Here is a 19,804-nt window from a genome sequence, read left to right on the forward strand (position 1 = left end):
AGGCTCAATGTCATGGCGCTGAATGGCGATGCATGTCTAGTATTATACTATCGCGACTTATGCACACGGTTGAGAATTATCGGACATGCCGTCCTAACGAACGAGCGGACGGGCTTGGCCAACGGCGAGTTCTGCCGTGTGTTCGCACCCGGGGGTTTAGCGCTGGGGTACGTGATGAAGAGCGGATAAGACGATTGATTTTTCTATTTGGCCAAGAACTTCTGGAACGCTTCCTGCTCGATAACGACACTTCCTACCGACCTCAGCTTCTTCCTGCCCTCCTTCTGCTTCTCGAGGAGCTTGCGCCGTCTGCTGAGATCACTAGCATGGAGCTTGGCGAGGACATCCTTGCGGTACGGCTTGATGGTAGCTCGCGCCACGATTCTCCTGCCGGCTGCAGCCTGTATGATGACCTCAAACATTTGTCGCTCGACATGCTCCTTGAACTTTTCGACCCATATGCGGCCCACCCTATCAACTTGCGATGTGTGCAGGACGCGTGACACGGCATCGACTGGGGAGCCGTTGACAAGTAGGTTGAGCTTGATGATGGACGACCTGCGGAAGCCTGCGTCTTCGTAGTCAAGAGAGGCGTAACCTTTGGTGGAGCCTTTGAGTTTGCCGAAGAAATCATCAACAAGATGCGACAGCGGGATGTCGTACTTCAGAATGACTTGTGTGGCGGTGAAGAAGGTAAGCTCTTTCTGCTCGCCGCGATTGGCCTCGCAAAGCTTGATGACCTCACCAAGATATTCGTCAGGCATTGTGATGGTTGCAGATACGTAGGGCTCATGGACCTCCTGCACTCTGAAATGCGCTTGGTCTTGATCGGGGAACTCATTGGGGTTGGTGATGATGGACTCGGTGCCGTCTTTCCAGATGACTTTGAAGGGTACGGAGGGCGGTGTAATGATGATGTTGGCACCGTGTTCCTGACGCAAGCGGTCCTCAAAGACGGAACAGTGCAGTGTGCCCAAGAAGCCCAAGCGCCAGCCAGCCCCCAAAGCATCGGACGATTCCTTTTGCAATGTAACACTGCGGTCGTTGAGGATGATCTGCTGGATGCTGTCTTCGAGATGCTCATGGAGGTCCTGGTCTGTGGGGAAGGCGGAGACGAAGACCATGCTCTTGGGCTCTTCAAAGCCTGGATATGGCTCTACCAGCTTCTCAGATCCGATGGTGGTGTAGGTGTCGCCGACCTTGGCCTCTTGCGAGCGCTTCATGCCAGGGTTGAAGTAAATGTAGCCCACCTGCCCAGCCTTGAGCACCGTCTGCGGGGTCTGGTCGGGGTACATGATGCCGACCTCGCCCACGATGTACTTCAGCTTAGTTGCGAAGGAGCGTATGGTGTCCCCCGGGCGCACCTGCCCGTCGAATATGCGCACCAGCAGGATGACGCCCTTGTATACATCGTACCACGAATCGACGAGGAGCATGCGGAGAGGCTTCTTCAGATCGCCGACTGGGGCGGGTATCTTGTCGACAACGGTAGGAAGGAGGGCAGCGACGTTGAGGCCGGTCTTGGCTGAGACCAGTACGGCGTCTTTGGGGTCGAGCTCGAAGGTCTCGTGCATCTGCTCAAGCACCCGCGGCGAGTCGGCGTGGGGGAGGTCGACCTTGTTCAGCACGGGTACCAGCGTGAGACCCTGGGCGAAGGCGAGGTAGAAGTTGGCGACTGTCTGCGCCTGCACGCCCTGGCTGGCATCCACGAGCAGCAGGGCCCCTCCACAGCTGGCATAACTCCGCGACACCTCGGCCCTGAAGTCGACGTGGCCGGGCGTGTCCACCAGATGCAGCAGGTAGTCCTGCCCCTCGTGGTTGTATATCATGCTGCATGTCTGTGCCTTGACGGTGATGCCGCGCTCCCTCTCCACGTCGAGCTTGTCGAGGAACTGCTTCTGGCCGCCGGGCTGGATGGTGCCCGTGATCTCCAGCAGGCGGTCCGAGAGGGTCGACTTGCCATGGTCGACGTGGGCGACGATGCAGAAATTGCGGTAGCGGTCGATGGGGATGTCGGCGATGCGCTTCTCGAGCTCTGACTGGGGGCGGAAGGCCTGCGCATAGCTTCTGGCGAGGGGCGGCAGGCGCTCAAGCAGGCGTGAGGTGCGCGGGAAGCCATTGCAGCGGGCCGAGGGCGTCCGCCAGCCGTGCAGAAGGCTGCTCGCAGTTCGCACGCATGATCGCATGAGTGGGCATGAGGTCGGATCCGTGCCTGCCTCTCGTCGCTCGGGCGGTGGTGTCGACGACTTTTTTGATCCATCTTATCTTATCGGCGGCAGGCGGTTCCTGCATCTGCACCCCGACCCACTACCAGACCTCCCATCCGACCCGTGAACATCTCCAGTACCCCGCAAGCATACTAGGCCCAACTCTGATCTTCGGAGACACTCGGTCGTCGATTGCGCTCTCTTTGAACAGCCTTGCTGCGCTGTCTCGTTGCTTCCTGTTCCGCCGGGTCACGCTGGTCGCAGTTACCCTATCAACAAACCCCGTAAACAACACGACGCCAGCCTTCACCGCACGCTACTGCCGCAATGTCTCAACCCAAGACCTCGTCCAAGTCCAGATCTTCAAAGGGCGAATCAAAGTCATCAAAGAGCGATTCCTCCAAGGTGCATAAGCTTGCGCTCAAGGGCTCTTCGAAACTCGTCAATGAGTTTGTAAGTCGGTCAGGCCAAGCAACGCATCCTGCGCTTACCCCAATTAGTTCGAGTATTCCGTAAACACCATCCTGTAAGCATGATGAGCGCATTGTAGCCTATCACCTAGGTGACTTACTCTGCTCAGGTTCCAAAGAGGCGTGTACCCCGCCGAGGACTTCACCGCGTAAGCCTGTACTACACCTCGACCCCAACCAGCCATTAACGAGATGCAGCGTGAAGAAATATGGTTTGACTATGATGGGTACATAACCTGCCAGTCCTGCCATCAGCCACACTCTAACCTTCCCAGTGACTGCCGATGACCAAGTCAAGGCCTACATCAAGAAGATCATGGGCCAGCTGAAGGAGTGGATGTACGGGGGCAAGATCTCAAAGCTTGTCATCGTCATTACGAGCAAAGAAACTGGAGAGCATGTTGAACGCTGGCAATTCGACGTAAGTCACATAAACTATACCAAACCCCAGTGTCTGACATCATCAAGGTCCAAATCTACGGAAAGAGCGCCAAGGCGAAATCTTCCAAGAAGACGGCAGACCAAGAGAACTCCGTTCCAGAGTGAGCGAAAAAGGCCAGCCATCTTGAACACATGCTGACAACTCCCAGTGCCAGCGAAGCATCAGAAGACAAGACCGAAGCTGAAATCCAGGCCGAGATCCAGTCTGTCTTCAGGCAGATCACCGCCTCCGTGACTTTCCTACCAATGCTGGACGGAAACTGTACCTTCAACGTTCTTGTCTATGCCGACGCGGACTCTGAAGTGCCTCTCGAGTGGGGTGACAGTGACGCCAAGGAGATCAAGAATGGGGAGAAGGTGCAGCTGCGCAGCTTCAGCACAAGCAACCATCGTGTGGACACACTAGTGAGCTACAGGTGAGTGACTTCATGCACTGCTTGTGGAAGCGATATACTAATTCTCTAGACTTGCCGATTAAAATCCGCCGTGTTTGAGATCCCAAACTCCCCATTTCCTTTCCAATTTTACATCTTGTCGACTTTTCGCCCAGGCGCATGGAGTACGTGGGTCGCACCATATTCCAGGATTCGATGACTAAACTTGCGGCATTTTCCAAAGTCTTCTACGCGACGGAGTTCACACACCAATGAAAATCATGCAACTGTCTTCCATTTTGTCCAGCAGTAAACGTATCCGTTAAGGGTCACGTGTCTGGGCCAAAGACCAGAGCTCTTCTGGCGCTGCTGGGCCCGTCGCAATCTTTGTGGCGAGGCGGTGATCTTGTGGTCGCTATGGCTTTACAGGCTCGTACACAATCTCTTTTCGTTCTCTTTCGGTCCATGCTTGTATCGGTGGTGCGACATCGTTGGCAATGCGAACGCAGCGACGCGGATTCGTCACGCGTGGGTCCTCGCTAAAGAACCGTTGATCTTTCCAACCTCACTTTGGCTAATCGTCTAGGTCTGCGGTAATCTTGGTAATAAGACACGATTGTTGCGTAGCAATGACGGGCTTTACGGTTTTCTCGATGCGCGTGGTCTAAAGCGCGCAAAGCTGGCCCGCTGTTAAGCTATAGGCGCCCCACCTCAGTGGCAACACAAAGGACGCCTGGCCTCCCAAGACCATATTTCATGTAAGAAGATGAGATTTTCTTTTGGATGCGCGGACCTCCCGTTCGCGTATCGTTACCCACAAGCTATGTTCAGCATCGCGTCATCTCACACACACACAGAAACGCTGTCGCGTCTTTCCTAAACGATCTGCCAGGCAGTTCCGACATATTCACAGGGCTTAGGGGTATCTGGCACTTGTACACACTGCCGAGCCATTGGCTAAAACAGCCCCAAAGCTACAAACACTCTCAAGTTGGTACGGTTCCAATGTCACTGATGATAGCGCATCTTATCTCCATGAGCAACCTCGTTACATGTCCGAGTGTTGTATCTACTGGCTGTGGAGGCAAGAAAGAGCATGCGGTAGCGCTCATGTAACAGAGCACAGACGCGATTTCCACCACGACCCAACAAGACTACTTTTATCTGGGGTTCCGTGGCACCATGAAGCTCCAAGTCCACCTTATCCTGCATGGCTCACCCAAGACAACTTCAATACAGGTTAGGCGTACCAGTACCAATTGCCTATCGCCACACTACACTGTTTTCATACTGAACTCGTGCAGTTGTGGCTGCTGGTAATCGCTTATAGTAGTGTGGGTACTTCTCCCACCGCACGTACACCTAGAAAAAGTGTGCACTTTTTAAATATCAGGCTGAGTATCTCTTCACCTCGCTGCCCGCTTGGTGTTACCTTCTTCTCAGTCGTTACCTAACATCCGTGTGCACCTTTGTTCTTCGTCGTTCAGACGCACATCGCACAAACCTTCTCCACCCTGGCTTCATATGAGAAGACGCAGAAATGAGGTTACCCGGCATTTTCAGAAAAGGAGACAATGTCTCTCGACCGCATAACGACACTCCTGGGAGCGAGGAACTTCCCCCCCAAAATCCTCTGGCGCCAACACCCCGAGCTGGCGACGAGTCACCGGCTAGCTTCACACCTATGCAGCTTGGCCCAGCTAGCGCTCATTCCGGCGGGGCTCCCAGCATCCACGGCAGCGACAGTACCGTGCGCACAGATGCTCTTGTCGACGTCAAGGCTGAGCTCCTGGCCAACTGGCTCCACACCAAGCAGGAGGAGCGGGTATGGACCTTTGGATCAGCTGGCGAAGGTGTCTTCATGAAGAAGTCAAGGGGACGCTATTCCTGCGCTCCCGATGCGCTTCGTACCGACGGTACAGGTCTCATTGAAGCTGTTACCGAGTTGAACGTCCGAGTAAGTCTAACAACGCCAAACACCCGCACGGCATTGTCACTAATACTTTGCAGTGCGCTATGACCGTCAACACCAGGGCCATCCAGTACATTCTTGAGCGATGCAATACCCAGTATGTGCAAATCCAGAGCGGCCTTCGCTTGCAAATCGTTCCCGATTTTGAAGCTTTGCCACACTGTCAGAGGGGTCAGTCCGCTGCTTTCATCGCCTCACGAGGCATGCTGGTAGTGTGGCAGGATGACCCAAAGTTGACGCTCGAACGCGCTGAGTTCATCATCAATTGTATGATGAGGATGATGTGTGGAGCTGAATACGGCTATGATGCGCACGACTTGGAGTTGGAGAAGTCAGGGAAGAACCCCGCAAACGACATGGAAGATTACGACGACTCGCGCGATTCTAGAGAAGCCAATGGTGAGGAGGCCCGAGACATGAAGATGTGGCAAGCTGCCTACTGCGGAATGTCCATTCTTCTCCTGACGGTAGCGATCGGATCCGGGTACAGGCAGATCGCGATCGAAGAGTTCCAAGCCCCAAAGCACTGGCTTCGTCTGCTCTTCCTCATTTGCTTGCCCGCGCAAGTCTGGCTATCATTGGTAAGCCATATGTCTGCACTCTATGATTCCGCTTCTGACTATACTAGTTCTTCTTCCAAGCTCTGGTCGGTAACTTTGCCCAAATCATTGGCCCCACCGATCAGATGAAAGAGAACAGCCGCTACTACTCCGGCAAAGCCCCCAGGCGCCTCAACTGTGATACCTTTAACGGCCCGCTTCCACATGTAACCATCCAGATGCCCGTTTACAAGGAGGGTTTACGCAGTGTCATTGAGCCCACCATTCGGTCGCTCAAGCAAGCCATCTCTACCTACGAGCTTCAGGGAGGAAGTGCCAATATCTTCGTCAACGACGACGGAAGTAAGTGCTGCGCCAGTGCGTAATGTAAGCCCCACTGAAATTTCCTAGTGCAGGTTCTCGGAGCCGAGGAATCCAGGGAGCGCCAGGAATTTTACGACGAGCATGGCATTGGCTGGGTGGCGCGCCCAAGGCATGATCCCAAGGGCGAGCACGGACCGGATCCGTTTGTCTTCGTCCGCCCCGGAAAATTCAAGAAGGCATCCAACATGAACTACGCCCTAAGAATCAGCTGCAGGGTTGAAGAGGCCATGGCACAACATGAACGTGGAGAGAACTGGAGCCAGTTGGACGAGAATGACCTCTACAGGGAAGTCTTGGAATCCGTCAGGGCTGAACACGAGGGCAGGGCTTGGGTTGATGGTAACATCCGCATTGGCGATCACATTCTCCTCGTCGATTCCGACACCCGTGTGCCTAAGGACTGCCTGCTCGAAGCCGTCAGCGAAATGGAGCAGGGTCAGGAAGTGGCCATCCTACAGTACTCTTCCGGAGTCATGAACGTCACCAACAGCTTCTTCGAAAACGGCATCACTTTCTTCACTAACATGATCTACACCATGATTCGATTTGCTGTCGCTGGTGGAGACGTCGCGCCTTTTGTCGGCCACAACGCTATCCTGAGATGGGAGGCACTTCAGAAGGTGGCTTACGAGGTCACAGAAGACGGCCACACGTTCGACAAATTTTGGTCCGAGGAGACGGTGTCTGAGGATTTCGATATGAGTCTGCGGCTGCAGAGTGCTGGTTACATCATTCGATTGGCCTCATACCAGGGTGATGGCTTCAAGGAGGGTGTATCGCTTACCGTATATGACGAGCTTGCCCGATGGGAGAAGTATGCTTGCCCTTTTCAACGTCTCTCTCTTACGACTGCTAACTCACATTCTCTAGGTATGCATATGGCTGCAATGAACTCATCTTCAACCCCTTGATCTACTGGTTTACCCGAGGTCCTTTCACCAAGCTCTTCCGCACCTTTATTTTGTAAGTAGATCTTCAAAGATCGTGTCGCCTTATCTGTCCGTCAACTAACTCGATGATATCAGTTCCAACATGCCTCTCGCATCTAAAGTCACCATCATGGCTTACATCGGTACCTACTACGCTCTCGGCTGCTCATGGGCTCTCACCATGCTCAATTACTTCTTAATCGGTTTCTTCAACGGATGGCTAGACCATTACTACATCAACTCCTTCCGCGGTAAGCATCACGTTATTGTTCGTCTCGCGCATCACTAACACCCATCAGTCTACTTCGCCATCATCATCGTCTTCAGTGTCCTCGGCAACATCGCTCTCGCCGTCCTCCGCTACCGCATCGGCGAGGGTTCCTTTTTCGGCGGCCTCTGGACAAACATCAAATGGATCCCTCTCCTCAGCATCTTCCTCGGCGGCATCTCTCTACACGTCTCGCAGGCTCTCCTCGCGCATTTCGTCAGCTGGCCTCTTGAGTGGGGTTCCACTTCCAAGGAAACCGAACAAGTCAGTTTCTTCGTCGCCATCAGCAGGGTGCTGAGGAAGTTCAAGTGGAGCTTCATGTTCTGCATTGGTATGACTGCGATCATGATTACCATGGCTTTTGCTCTGCAAGAGGACTGGAGGATCAAGGAGCTCATTGCCGTTTGGCCTATGGGCACCGTAGTTGTCTTCCACTTTTTGTTGCCAATTGTGCTCAACCCCCAGTTGATGACTTTTACTTGGTAAGGGCCATTGGTGTGTGTCCATGTTCTGGTTTGAGGAGGAAGGATGGAAGGAAATAATAATCTGCCTATTGGTACTAATACTTGGGGTGTGTTGGACTTTTCCGTATATGAGAGTACGACGTGGTCATCACCTGAAACAATAAAACACTAAAATCAACCTTGCCGTGTTCCTGAATGCGTGTCGCTATCCATGATCGAAACAATGGTTCCACTCCTCAACTCGGTGATCAGCCTTCGTGCCTCGATCATTTCGCCAGACCCAACACTACCAGCGGTCTCCAAGATCTGACTGCTTCGGTTATCATTCCACGTGTATATCTTCTTCAGTGTCGAATATGCGATCAGCCAGTATTCAGGTGCGTATCTCATAAACCCAATGCGCTGCCACATTGTCGACGAATCACTTTCTCTCCCCAAGAGATCCACCAACTCCGCATCTCTAGTTTCGGACGGCCATGATTGCTGCCAATTCCGCAATCCATTGGTGATTGGCGCCATTCGTACCATATCTAGCGCAGTGACTGCGCAGGTTTCGAGGCAGTATACCTGCAAATACAGTGCGTGGATGATGGTGAACATGTTGAGAACGCTCAGGTGAGCAAAGGCGCGATGGATAGTTGGCTTTGCCATGATCGCATTATCACACAGTGCGTTGACGGCGGACAAGATGGTAAGGTTTGTCGCATCGGCACCCACTCTTTTGCGCCAGACCTTAAGTTCGATGAAGCACTCTTCTTTTGAAGAAGCTTGAAAACAGGATTCTGGGGACGACATCTCGATAACCAATTCGGACAGAGCCATGCGGGGTATATGGCGGAAGAACAGGGCGTAGCTTGCATCGATATTGCAGATATATGAACAGATGCTGTCAAATCCAGTCAGCATTAGAATGTCATGTGCTAGGTCAACCTATACCGAATGAGTGATTCCCGGAGAATATACTCCTCCCAGTCGAAATCAGCTGGATGGGATGTATCGACTCGCTTTAGTGATGCTTGATCTAGTCCTATGTCTCGTGCTAGCTAAATCATCATCAGTAGGTCGTCGATCATTGATCGGAAACACTGACATGAACGAGGTCATTGAACCGTTGCTGCAGAACGCGTTTTTTACTCCGCTTACTTCCCTCCCACGTTTGATACAGACAGACACAGTAAGCAGCCTGGAGAATCTGCAAATGTGTGCTCCGACGTTGGGTAGTCGTTGTATCTCGCCATGCGTTCGAAATGTCATGTTCGTGGAAAGCATCATCACTGAAAACGAGGTCCTCAACTAAGTCGAGCCAGACCTGGGCTGAGGCATGATCGCGCTCTTCTGGCGACAAGCAGGCACCAACAAGAGCCATTACAGCAATCAACTCCGGTGACTTCTCTTTCATTTTGAAAGTCGGCGCATGTATTGTGGGCCAGTTAGGATACCAGCAAGACCAGAAGAGTGCCAGGAATCTTTGTAGATTTGTCGGATTGAAGAATGCGTAACATAGCGCTTCCACGAGAGGTGACCAGGCGATATCAGCGGGACCGTGGTGATGGCGATTTGTCGCTGTCTCTCGGATTTGATGGACGATCTTGTATGTGACGGGCAGTAACACAACTGGATCAGCTATGTTCTCATTGTTTTGCACCAGTGCATTTCGGGTAATGTCAATCCAGTGCGTCGCGGCATCCGATATTCCTTCTCTCAGAGTTGAAATATTCTCACCCGGGTTCGCCTTGACTGGGTCTGATGTGATGGAGAGTCTCTGTTGCTTGGTGCCACACCCAAATGATCCGACAAATCCAGTCGCCTTGGTGAAATTGTCGAGGAAGGGGAATTGGATCAATACGTTGATGTTGAGTTGTGTTGGGCGTTGGCAGAATGGGGCCATGATTCCGTGTTCAACTAACAGTGAACTAGGCCTAGTCCAGGAGCTAAGTTGAATGCGAGAATTTGGATTGAGCTGGGAAGATAGTAGCGTTGATCCTACCACATGATCGAAGTCGGCCATGGGGGAGTCCGAATCATCGTTGGCGTCGTCCAAAGTCTGGAATACTGACTCATATACGTGCATATCGAACTCGCTGTCAATGTCGCCGCGAGGTGCTACTAGGTCGTCACCGACACGGCACTCCACTGTGCCGTTAGTCTCCGTGTTGAGAGCATCGATATCATCGATGAAGGAATCAGCGTCGTCTGCCTGATCAAGTGTACTCTCTTGCGATCGACCATACTTGCAGACTTGATTTCGTGAAGCACATGGCGCGCATGGTTGTGAGGAAGTACAAGCTCTCTTCAACTGACGGCATTGGTCGCAGGCACGGATTTTGCGTCCTCTTGCTCTGGTCTCAACCGTCGGAATGGAAAGGTTGCGAGCCCTTCGAACACCACACGAGTTCCAGTGTCGTTTCAATGCATCGCTGGGTTCATAAGTCAGGAATCGGTTGCCACGCATCGGCGATTTCATGTCCACTCTGTCGAGGGAGGAGCGTACCTTCTGGCAAATCTACGGAAGCAAAAGATGCAGACGCTAGACCTCTTTGTGCTTTCCATGTTGACGCTGCAGGGTTTAAGTGGATACTGCAGAAAAGTGATAGCGCTCCTTGCATTTGAACGCACTCTTGAACGCCAAAGGGAGGGGACCTCGGGAAGGTGCGGAATGCGGGGAATCTACGCGCTACAGTGCCGGTGCGCGTGACGAGCGGCTGCCAGCCTACCAGCCACCCGCAGCCGCAGCCGCTCTTTCCACGAGATCGTCCATACAGTACAGCAAACAGCCATCGCTACGTATTCCGAGTGTCGCATCTCGCGTGAGCGGCTAAATCGACATTCATAACGATGCAATGTGTGTCAGGTACGCAGTGCTGCGACATATGCCGAAGAACCTTGGAAGGATCGACGCGACCTCGCGATGACGTCATGTTCGCCTTGCACTGATTGATGATGCCAATACGCCCGTGAGATGCATTCCCGCAGGCATACGCCAATATATCTTCTACATATCCAATTACTAGGAAACCCAAGAGCAGTGAAGTTTGAAGTATTGGGATCCATTCACGATGTCCTCAAACACCGAGTCCACAGTCCCCCTCTGGATCGACAACAAACCCATCCACACCCAAACCACCATCCCCGTCACCCAAGCCAGCACCTCCAAAACCATCCACCACGCCTGCTCCGCCTCCACCACCGAAGCCACCCAAGCCGCCGCATCCTCCTTCTCCGCTTTCAAATCCTGGCGCTGCACCTCCCACACAACCCGTCGCAACCTCCTCCAAAGCGTAGCCACCCACTACGCCGACAATGCCTCTACGCTCATCGCCGCACAAATCGCCGAAACCTCCTGCACAGAAGCCTGGGCGCGTACTAATGTAAACCTCTCCATCTCGTACCTTAACGAAATCGCCGCGCAGATAAGCAGCGTAACAGGCGTTATTCCCCCAACCGAGAAACCCAACACGCAGGGTTTCGTGTTTAAAGAACCCATCGGACCGGTCTTATGCATCGCACCTTGGAATGCCGCACTCGTGTTGGCAACGAGAGGAATAGCAAGTGCCATAGCCGTAGGCTGCACCGTAGTCTTCAAAGCGAGTGAACTGTGTCCCCAAACCCACGGACTCATCACGCAAGCTTTCGCCGAGAGTGGGTGTCCTGGTGGCGTGTTGAACCAGGTGCAATGTGGGCGGGAAGATGCGGCTGAAGTGACAGAGGCGCTGATAGCGCATGACGCGATTCGCAAGATTGATTTCATCGGCAGTGCGGAGGTGGGGAAGAAGATCATGGGCATCGCGGCAAAGTATCTCAAGCCCGTATTGATGGAACTAGGTGGGAAGTGCCCGGCGATTGTGCTGGAGGATGCGGATTTGGAGGAGGCGGCGAAGCAGTGCGGGATGGGTGCTGTATTGAACCATGGGCAGATTTGCTTTAGTACTGAGAGGATTATTGTGATGGAGGCGGTGGCGGAGAGGTTCAAGACGTTGCTTGTGGAAGCTATGAAAGGGATGGAGGGGCCGGCTGGGTCGGCGGTGTCGGAGGTTATTGCGCGGCATGCTGAGGATGTTATAAGGGATGCGCAGGAGAAGGGCGATGAGGTGCTTGTTGGTGGGGTGGGGTCTACTTCTTCTGAGGGTGGGCTTGCACTCAAACCTACGATCATCGTCAATCCCTCGCCTTCATCTCGTATCCTGGACGAAGAGACGTTCGGCCCTTCCGCTTCGCTTTACGTTGTCTCTTCAGATGAAGAAGCTATCGCGTTGGCGAATCGCTCAGCATATGGTCTCAACGCTACGGTCTGGACGCGCGATATGGCTCGGTTCATGAAGATGTCGCGGGAACTGGAATATGGCCAAGTTCATGCCAATAGCATCTCAGTCTACACGTCGCCGACTGGAAGTCAAGGTGGCGTTAAAGGCAGTGGATTTGGGCGGCAGAACGGGCAGTGGGGACTAGACGAGTTTGTTGTCGAGAAGTTTGTCACTTGGTGTGGGTGAAGTGGGAGACCTTGACATTGCTCAAGAAAGACCACAATACAGCACAGTTGGCTAGAGGCTGATAGCGTACAAGTAGAGTGATCGAAACATGAAAATTACTTTAGAAAGAGATTTTAACAGCACATGGGATTATTGAAAGTTCTTAAGGACATATAGAACTCACGCGACCGTCTTCTCGAATCAAGATCCACCTTTGGTTGCTACCCTTGCATCTTGGATATAACCTCATCCACGTTGCGAACTCGCACTTTCGTATTCACACCACTCGTTTTGTGGAACCAATAATTGTGCGTCTCCCAATCCTGCGCGCCATCGACGAGTGAGAGATGGTAAGTACGGAGGATTTGTGGTACGGTTTTGTACATTTCACAAAGGGAGATCTTCGCAGGAGTATCAGTGGTAGCACTTGTGAGCGGGGCCAGATACGTACATTCTTCCCCACACAAGTCCGGGCTCCTCCGCCAAATTGGAACATATGCCTATCCATGATCGTGGTGTCTGCGCGGAGCCATCGCTCAGGAACGAAGTCATCCGCGTCATGCCCAAAGATGTTTTGATCACGGTGTATCACGGCGGCATTGATGCCTACTCTTGTTCCTGCAGGAAAGAACTCCCCAGATATCTGGCAGCCACCAGCCGGAACATTACGTGGCACTGTCAAAGCAACGCTTGGGTGAAGACGCATCGCTTCTTTGCAGCATGCGTCCAGATAAGGGAGCTTGATAGCTTCGTTGTATCTGATGAGCGGATAAGAGAGCTGGCCAGATGCTGAGGCGTTGTCAATCTCTAGTGTCAGTTTCTCGTACGCGCTAGGCGAGCGCATGAGGTGATATAAGATAGACGAAATGGCTGCCGCGGTGGTGTCTGAGCCTGCGAAACTAGAAGCAGCAGAAAGGTCAGTACAATAGCCTTGTTTCCGACGAGATGCTCAGGTGCTATGAGACTTACAGCGCAACGTAGACCTCTACTGTGATCTCAGTGAGGCCAAAATCAACCTTCGCGCCTTTAGTCTCCATGACTTCAAACAGACTGTTCAAAATGTCGTCCTTTCCGTCGGCCTCTCCCTTCTTCATGAGTGCGGATCGCTCAGCGACAGCATCCTTTGCTGCTGTTTCAACATTCTTGAGGCTCATGAGGGCTTTGAGAATGCGCGGGAAGATCGCACCGCCTGTCAAGAAAAACGGCCGGATGTAGGAGGGCATGACGCACGCTGTTGTCAGCATCGGGAGGAGGCAGTCAAGGGCTGTGATATAGCCGCGGTAGTCAGCGGCTTGCGCCATGAAACCGAACATGCGACTGAAGAAGAGTTCGCCTATGACATCAAATGCGTACCTGGAACATGTGAGCATGATAAGTACGCGCATTGGAAGCTGTACATATGCGGATGCATAGTGCTGGAAGAAACATACCACTGTACCCACGTCGACACATCGATGGCATCTCCCTTCACCGCGATCCCATGAAATTTCTCCATGAGAGTCTTGGTACAATTGTCGATATTTGCCTCCGAGCGGACAATGTTGGACATGGAATATAGATTGTTCACGATCTTACGCCGGCTAGCGTGAGATTTCTCATCCAGATTGGTAAAGAGATCAGGGTATCTGGCAAGGGAAGGTCGGAATAACGGGTAAAAGTCAGTCTGGAGAATTGTATTAGTTGTTGAGGCTTTTCAATATCATGGTTCCTGACCCAACAGGTAAAAACTACACACCTTTGTGAAACCGGAAGAAATAGAGTAGATGGTCTTGATTGCAGTGGGATCAGCGATAGCGACCTCGTTCGGTGCAATGCGGATGATCGGACCTTGGACTGTTAGCAGAAGAATGCCAGACTGCATCGCGCGGTGTTCGTACCGTATTTGGCATGCAACTCTCTCTGTGTTTCCTCCGCGTGTGCTCCAGCGACTTGTAACACAATCCATGTCCGCGATATCGAGGCGAGAAAAGGACCAGGATATTTCGATAAAGGATGAAAGAAGCGCGAGTACACGGTCCAGATGATCCAATACGATGTAATGACTACTAGAAGAACGACATAGAAAGGTGCGACGGTCAAAGTGGCAAGCATTGTTTCAACTGGGAAGATTTCGGTGTATTTGTGATGCTTGATTGAGTGTGTTTATGAACGAGATCAGCTTGAGCTGGAATAGACGCAGTAGTACCCAGGTAATAGTAGTAGTGTGTCTATGAATACAACAGACATGCGCAGGTCCATCGTCATTTGGGATAGGTCAATACCCCAGAAAATCCGTCTTTTCCCCGCCCCCACAGTATTCAAGTGTTCGCGGGGTTGTTTGGGTTTTGACTCTGGGTGTGGTGGCGGCTGCTGTGGGAGATAGCCGTCCTATCGGCGCCGGGGGGATCTGCCTCCCAGCAATGACCACCAATACGAAATTACCACACCGGATGTACCACTGTGCCGAATAAGGGGACGGCAACGTAGAGGTCTCAAATGATATGCGCTGCGGTTTCGAATAAGGAAACAGCTTCCAAGGTTTTTTGGGATGCTGTATAATAACTTCACAGCCCCTCTAATGTTTCTAATATTTTAACATAATTTTATTACTAAGACACTAGTCTCTAAGTAGGTTTTTTTCTATAATTCTACTTTAGTATTCTATTATTTTTACTAACTTATACTTACTATACTAGTCTACTTTAAGTATATATTATAACTAGCTATAATTACTATACTAATTTTACTTTTCTTTTTTTACATATATATAAGCTATACTTTCTTAGTATTACTAAGATAGTGCCTTGTGCCTAATTTTATAGACTCTATTTAGTAAAAAGATATTAAAAAACGCCTAGCTACTATCTTAGAATAGCTAGAAGATTTTAAAATTTTAAAATATTTAGTATATATTACTATTAGTACTAATACTTATATAGACTATAACTATATATATTAATATACTTTTAAGTTTACGTAGTAGTTAAGAACTATATAATATAGTAGTAATAGAAATACTATACTAAGCCTTATAGTATCTATTCTCTAACTAGCTAATAACTATAACGTAATAACTATTTTATAGCTTAGGTCTTAATAGAAGTTATAGTAGTTTATTATAGCTACTATTTAATAAATAGTATCTTACTATATAAAGTAACTTATAAATACTATATTCTTACTATTTTAGCTCTTTTTACTTTTATAAAGTATTTTAGCTAAAGTATTTTTTTATAAAAGTATAGCTTTCTATAAAGCTAAAAAAAGAGATAGATTTATTATTTTTTTTACTTTATATACTTAGTTATAAATAATAATATAGTAAATAATTAGTAGTATTTTATTAGTAAAATTATTAATAGAATAGTCTTTAATAGAATAGTTTTCTTAGTTTCTTTTTCTTATAAGTAAGAAACTATAACTACTAAAAAGCTTATATATTTTACTAATAAGCTTCTTAAAAGTAAAGCTAGAAAAAAAAATAATAAAAGGTCTTACGCTAGCTATATACATAATAAAGATAATAAAGATAATAGAAATAAAAATATTAAAAATAAAAATAATAGAAATAGAAGTAATAGAAATATTAATAGGCCTAGCGTATAGCTTTATACTAGTAAAGTAGCTCTTTAGAGCGCTTATAATAGTATCTAGTATAGTATAAATATAGTAGTTTATAATAGCCTTTATAATAGCTTTTAGAATAATAATCTTAAGAGAACTTATAAAGTAACGCGTTTAAGAGAAAAATAATTAATATAGTAATAATAAAAAGCTTAATTAAGTTTAGTAAGTAAGATAATATAACTAGTAATAAGATTAGCTTTAGGTAGACTTACTAACGCTAAAAGAACTTATAGAAGAAAGTAAGAATATAGTTAAAAGCTTATTTAATATATATATTAGTATAGCTTTTAGTATTAGATTTAAGCTACTATTTATGTTTTTAATAAGTTTTTAAATTTTTAATTTTACTATAAGCTATAAAATAAGAATAAAGGTAAAGAATAGAAAGTATATATATAAAAGCATAATTTTATAAGCTAAAATTTTAGTATTTTATTACTTTATAATTTATAGCTTAGTTAGTTATAAGCTATTAAAAATATATAATTATATTATAATTCTTTCTACTATAGTATAGGTAGACGTTAGTATTTATAAAATAGTTACCTTACTACTTTAAATTTTAAAAGCTTTAACTACGCTAAAAGTAGTAGCGCTAAGAACTTAAGCCTTAGCCTACTTAAAGCCTATACTTTTATAAAATTTTAACTCTTTTAGAAATATATCTTTTTATATACTAGTAATAGACCTTACTCTTTTTAGACTAGCTTATACTATAGAATTATTAGTTTACTAATAAAAGTATTACTAAAAGTACTAGTAATATACTTTATAAGTAGCTTATTTAGAGTATTAATTTCTAGCTAAATAAAGTTAATACTTTTATAATTTTTATTTATATACTATTAGTAAGCTTTATTATTACTATTTTACTTACTTTATATAAACTAATTTTTTTAAATATTATAATAATTAGCTTAATAGCTTTACTTTTTTTTAAGTTTTTATAAAGTTTCTAAACTTTTTAGATTATTTTTTATACTTCTAGTAATTAGAAGTTTAGTAAAAATTTTACTTTTAGTAACTAGTATAGTTAGTTATAGCTAAGTTTTATACTATTATAGTATTTTATAGCTATATTAGTAAAAAGTTTAAATAAAGTTATTATAATATAACTTAGATAAGTAGTAATAGTACTTTATATACTTAAACTTTAACTATAGTTCTACTATTATAAAGTTATTTTAAAAACTTATTACTATACTATAAATATATATTAAGATATACTAGCTTAGAATTAGTTATTAGTAAATTATAGTTATTATATACTTAACTATTTAAAGTACTATTAAAGTTATTATAATTAGATTATTACAAGACAAGCGCGTAAACAAGAACTTTACAGCCCTAAATGCAGTCACGCGAATCCGGGGACCCGGCGTACGGTCCGGTACGGATACGGCGTTAGCGTCGGGAAATTCCCACAGCTAGAGGCAGCGACGGGTTTCTCCCACTCAATGCGGGGTTCTATCACCATAACTGCCATCTACCGTCCCCAGAGACACCAGGGTGGCAACCAGATGGGCTGACCAGACGCCACTTGTATGACACCATGGTGTCTCTGGTTTCTTGTATGCGACTGGACCTCGGGAACATTGGTCGCCCTCATGTCGGATCTGCCGCTGACCTCACGACATTTGATAGCATGGGACTTTATAATCCAGGCGGTTCCAACGCTTCCTCGCGTAATTACTTTGATCAAGAACTTATTTCTTTGCATCCGCATTACTTAGAGCACTAGACACATTCTATCTATCATATCATTATGGTCGCAACCACGAAACCACTTGCGCTGCCACCCAACGTCAGTAGCGATGTCTTCGACAACTTCTTGACAGCTTGTCATGATGTTGGTCGCGACAACATCGAAGTCATATCCTCCGCGTCCCAGATTGACGATGGCAACTACATGAAGCCGAACTACACGCACGATCCTCATCACATCATGAAGCAAGACTTCTTCCTTGCTTCAGCTATCATCGCCCCTCGCAACGTCGCCGATGTTCAGACTATCGTCAAGGCCGCAAATGAGTACCATGTACCATTGTGGCCCATTAGCATTGGGAGGAACTCAGGCTACGGAGGCGCCGCTCCACGCGTATCTGGTAGTGTTGTCGTCAACATGGGCAAACATATGAACAAGATCCTCGAAGTCAATGTAGAGGGTGCTTACGCTTTAGTCGAGCCAGGTAAGTCGCCAACTCAGGCCTCTCTCCGTTCACGACGCTGACCTGTATTTAGGAGTCACATTTCACGATCTACATACTTATCTCGTCGAGAACAACCTTCGCGACAAGCTTTGGCTTGACGTACCTGATCTTGGTGGCGGTTCAGTCCTCGGTAACACTATGGAGAGAGGTGTTGGTTACACCCCTTATGGTGGTAAGTCCTGCCCATTAAAGCTTGTCACTTCCGGTCTGACGTTTTCACTAGATCACTTCATGATGCATTGCGGCATCGAGCTCGTCTTACCGAGTGGCGAGCTCATCCGTACTGGTATGGGTGCATTGCCTCACCCTCATGAGAAGGCCGGTGTTCTCCCTCAAGACCAACCTTGGAACGACTCGGCACAGCTGTTCAACTACGGCTTCGGCCCCTACGTTGATGGAATTTTCACACAATCCAATCTGGGTATCGCTACAAAGATGGGCATGTGGCTCATGCCGAATCCCGGTGGTTACCAGTCATATCTTATCACAATCCCTCGCGAGGACGACTTGAAGCAGGCCGTTGACATCATCCGGCCGCTGAGATTAAACATGGTCCTCCAGAATGTACCAACAATTCGACACATCCTCCTCGACGCCGCTGTCTTGGGTCACAAATCCGATTACACCTCAGATATCAACAAGCCCCTCACAGATACCGAGCTGGACGCTATAGCTGAAAAGCTCAATCTTGGCCGGTGGAACTTCTATGGTGCGCTCTACGGGCCGCAGCCAATCCGTGATGCGATGTGGGCTGTCGTCAAAGAATGTTTCTCCGCCATCCCAGGAGCGAAATTGTACTTCCCAGAAGACCGACAGGAGGCAAACTCAATCTTGCATACTCGCCACAAGACTATGCAAGGCATCCCCACCTACGACGAGCTCAAATGGCTGGATTGGCTACCAAATGGCTCTCATCTCTTCTTTTCGCCAATTTCTAGGGTGAATGGCGAAGACGCAACCAAGCAATTCGCTCTCACTAAAGCCCGGTGTCATGAAGCTGGCCTTGACTTCATCGGTACATTCACAATTGGCATGCGCGAAATGCACCACATTGTATGCATTGTTTTCAATCGCAAAGACGAGGAACAAAAGAAGAAAGTCGTATGGCTGTTCAGAACGCTGATCGATGACTGTGCTAAGCAAGGATGGGGAGAGTACCGGACACATCTTGCAGCCATGGATCAGATCATGGAAACGTACTCTTTCAACAATAACGTCTTTAGGCGTTTCAACGAGACGATAAAGAATGCTGTTGATCCCAACGGCATCTTGGCGCCGGGCAAATCTGGGATTTGGCCTAAGCAGTATGACCGCAAGCAGTGGAAGCTTTAGGGCCAAACTTGCGGGACGTAGATCATCTTGTATAGTTTTCAATCATCGAAAATCTTTTGTTTCAGTTGACTCTACATCGTTGCAGCCGTTCGAAATGTGATATTGGAGGTTGTGGTCGTGTGCTGTTCCGCGTTGGGTCCGA

At 48.3% G+C, this 19,804-nt stretch overlaps 6 protein-coding genes across 6 annotated transcripts; 4 read left to right on the plus strand and 2 right to left on the minus strand.

Annotated features, from left to right (window-relative positions):
• Positions 1-203: 203 nt before the first annotated feature.
• Positions 204-2,186, minus strand: GUF1 (Translation factor guf1 mitochondrial; the record flags this gene model as incomplete). Its single annotated transcript, XM_049366678.1, has 1 exon — positions 204-2,186. The coding sequence occupies one exon, from the start codon at positions 2,184-2,186 to the stop codon at positions 204-206; it is 1,983 nt and encodes a 660-aa protein (XP_049221384.1).
• A 348-nt stretch (positions 2,187-2,534) lies between these two features.
• On the plus strand, positions 2,535-3,596 carry J4E78_006065 (uncharacterized protein; the record flags this gene model as incomplete). Its single annotated transcript, XM_049366679.1, has 8 exons — positions 2,535-2,660; positions 2,708-2,733; positions 2,788-2,826; positions 2,876-2,904; positions 2,953-3,098; positions 3,146-3,219; positions 3,268-3,534; positions 3,584-3,596. The coding sequence occupies 8 exons, from the start codon at positions 2,535-2,537 to the stop codon at positions 3,594-3,596; spliced, it is 720 nt and encodes a 239-aa protein (XP_049221385.1).
• A 1,580-nt stretch (positions 3,597-5,176) lies between these two features.
• J4E78_006066 (uncharacterized protein) lies at positions 5,177-8,070 on the plus strand (the record flags this gene model as incomplete). The annotated part of the gene is made up of 7 exons (XM_049366680.1): positions 5,177-5,449; positions 5,503-6,045; positions 6,093-6,366; positions 6,415-7,201; positions 7,258-7,350; positions 7,413-7,567; positions 7,616-8,070. The coding sequence occupies 7 exons, from the start codon at positions 5,177-5,179 to the stop codon at positions 8,068-8,070; spliced, it is 2,580 nt and encodes an 859-aa protein (XP_049221386.1).
• Positions 8,071-11,104: 3,034 nt separating this feature from the next.
• On the plus strand, positions 11,105-12,535 carry J4E78_006067 (uncharacterized protein; the record flags this gene model as incomplete). The annotated part of the gene is made up of 1 exon (XM_049366681.1): positions 11,105-12,535. One exon carries the CDS (start codon positions 11,105-11,107, stop codon positions 12,533-12,535), a length of 1,431 nt encoding a protein of 476 aa, XP_049221387.1.
• A 944-nt stretch (positions 12,536-13,479) lies between these two features.
• On the minus strand, positions 13,480-14,459 carry J4E78_006068 (uncharacterized protein; the record flags this gene model as incomplete). Its single annotated transcript, XM_049366682.1, has 4 exons — positions 13,480-13,867; positions 13,945-14,177; positions 14,250-14,341; positions 14,453-14,459. 4 exons carry the CDS (start codon positions 14,457-14,459, stop codon positions 13,480-13,482), a joined length of 720 nt encoding a protein of 239 aa, XP_049221388.1.
• A 3,426-nt stretch (positions 14,460-17,885) lies between these two features.
• J4E78_006069 (uncharacterized protein) lies at positions 17,886-19,662 on the plus strand (the record flags this gene model as incomplete). The annotated part of the gene is made up of 2 exons (XM_049366683.1): positions 17,886-18,309; positions 18,362-19,662. 2 exons carry the CDS (start codon positions 17,886-17,888, stop codon positions 19,660-19,662), a joined length of 1,725 nt encoding a protein of 574 aa, XP_049221389.1.
• Between the last annotated feature and the right edge of the window lie 142 nt (positions 19,663-19,804).

The sequence above is a fragment of the Alternaria triticimaculans genome, assembly GCF_023758025.1.
Source record: "Alternaria triticimaculans strain BMP 0046 chromosome Unknown scaffold_8, whole genome shotgun sequence".
NCBI classification, from domain to species: domain Eukaryota; kingdom Fungi; phylum Ascomycota; class Dothideomycetes; order Pleosporales; family Pleosporaceae; genus Alternaria; species Alternaria triticimaculans.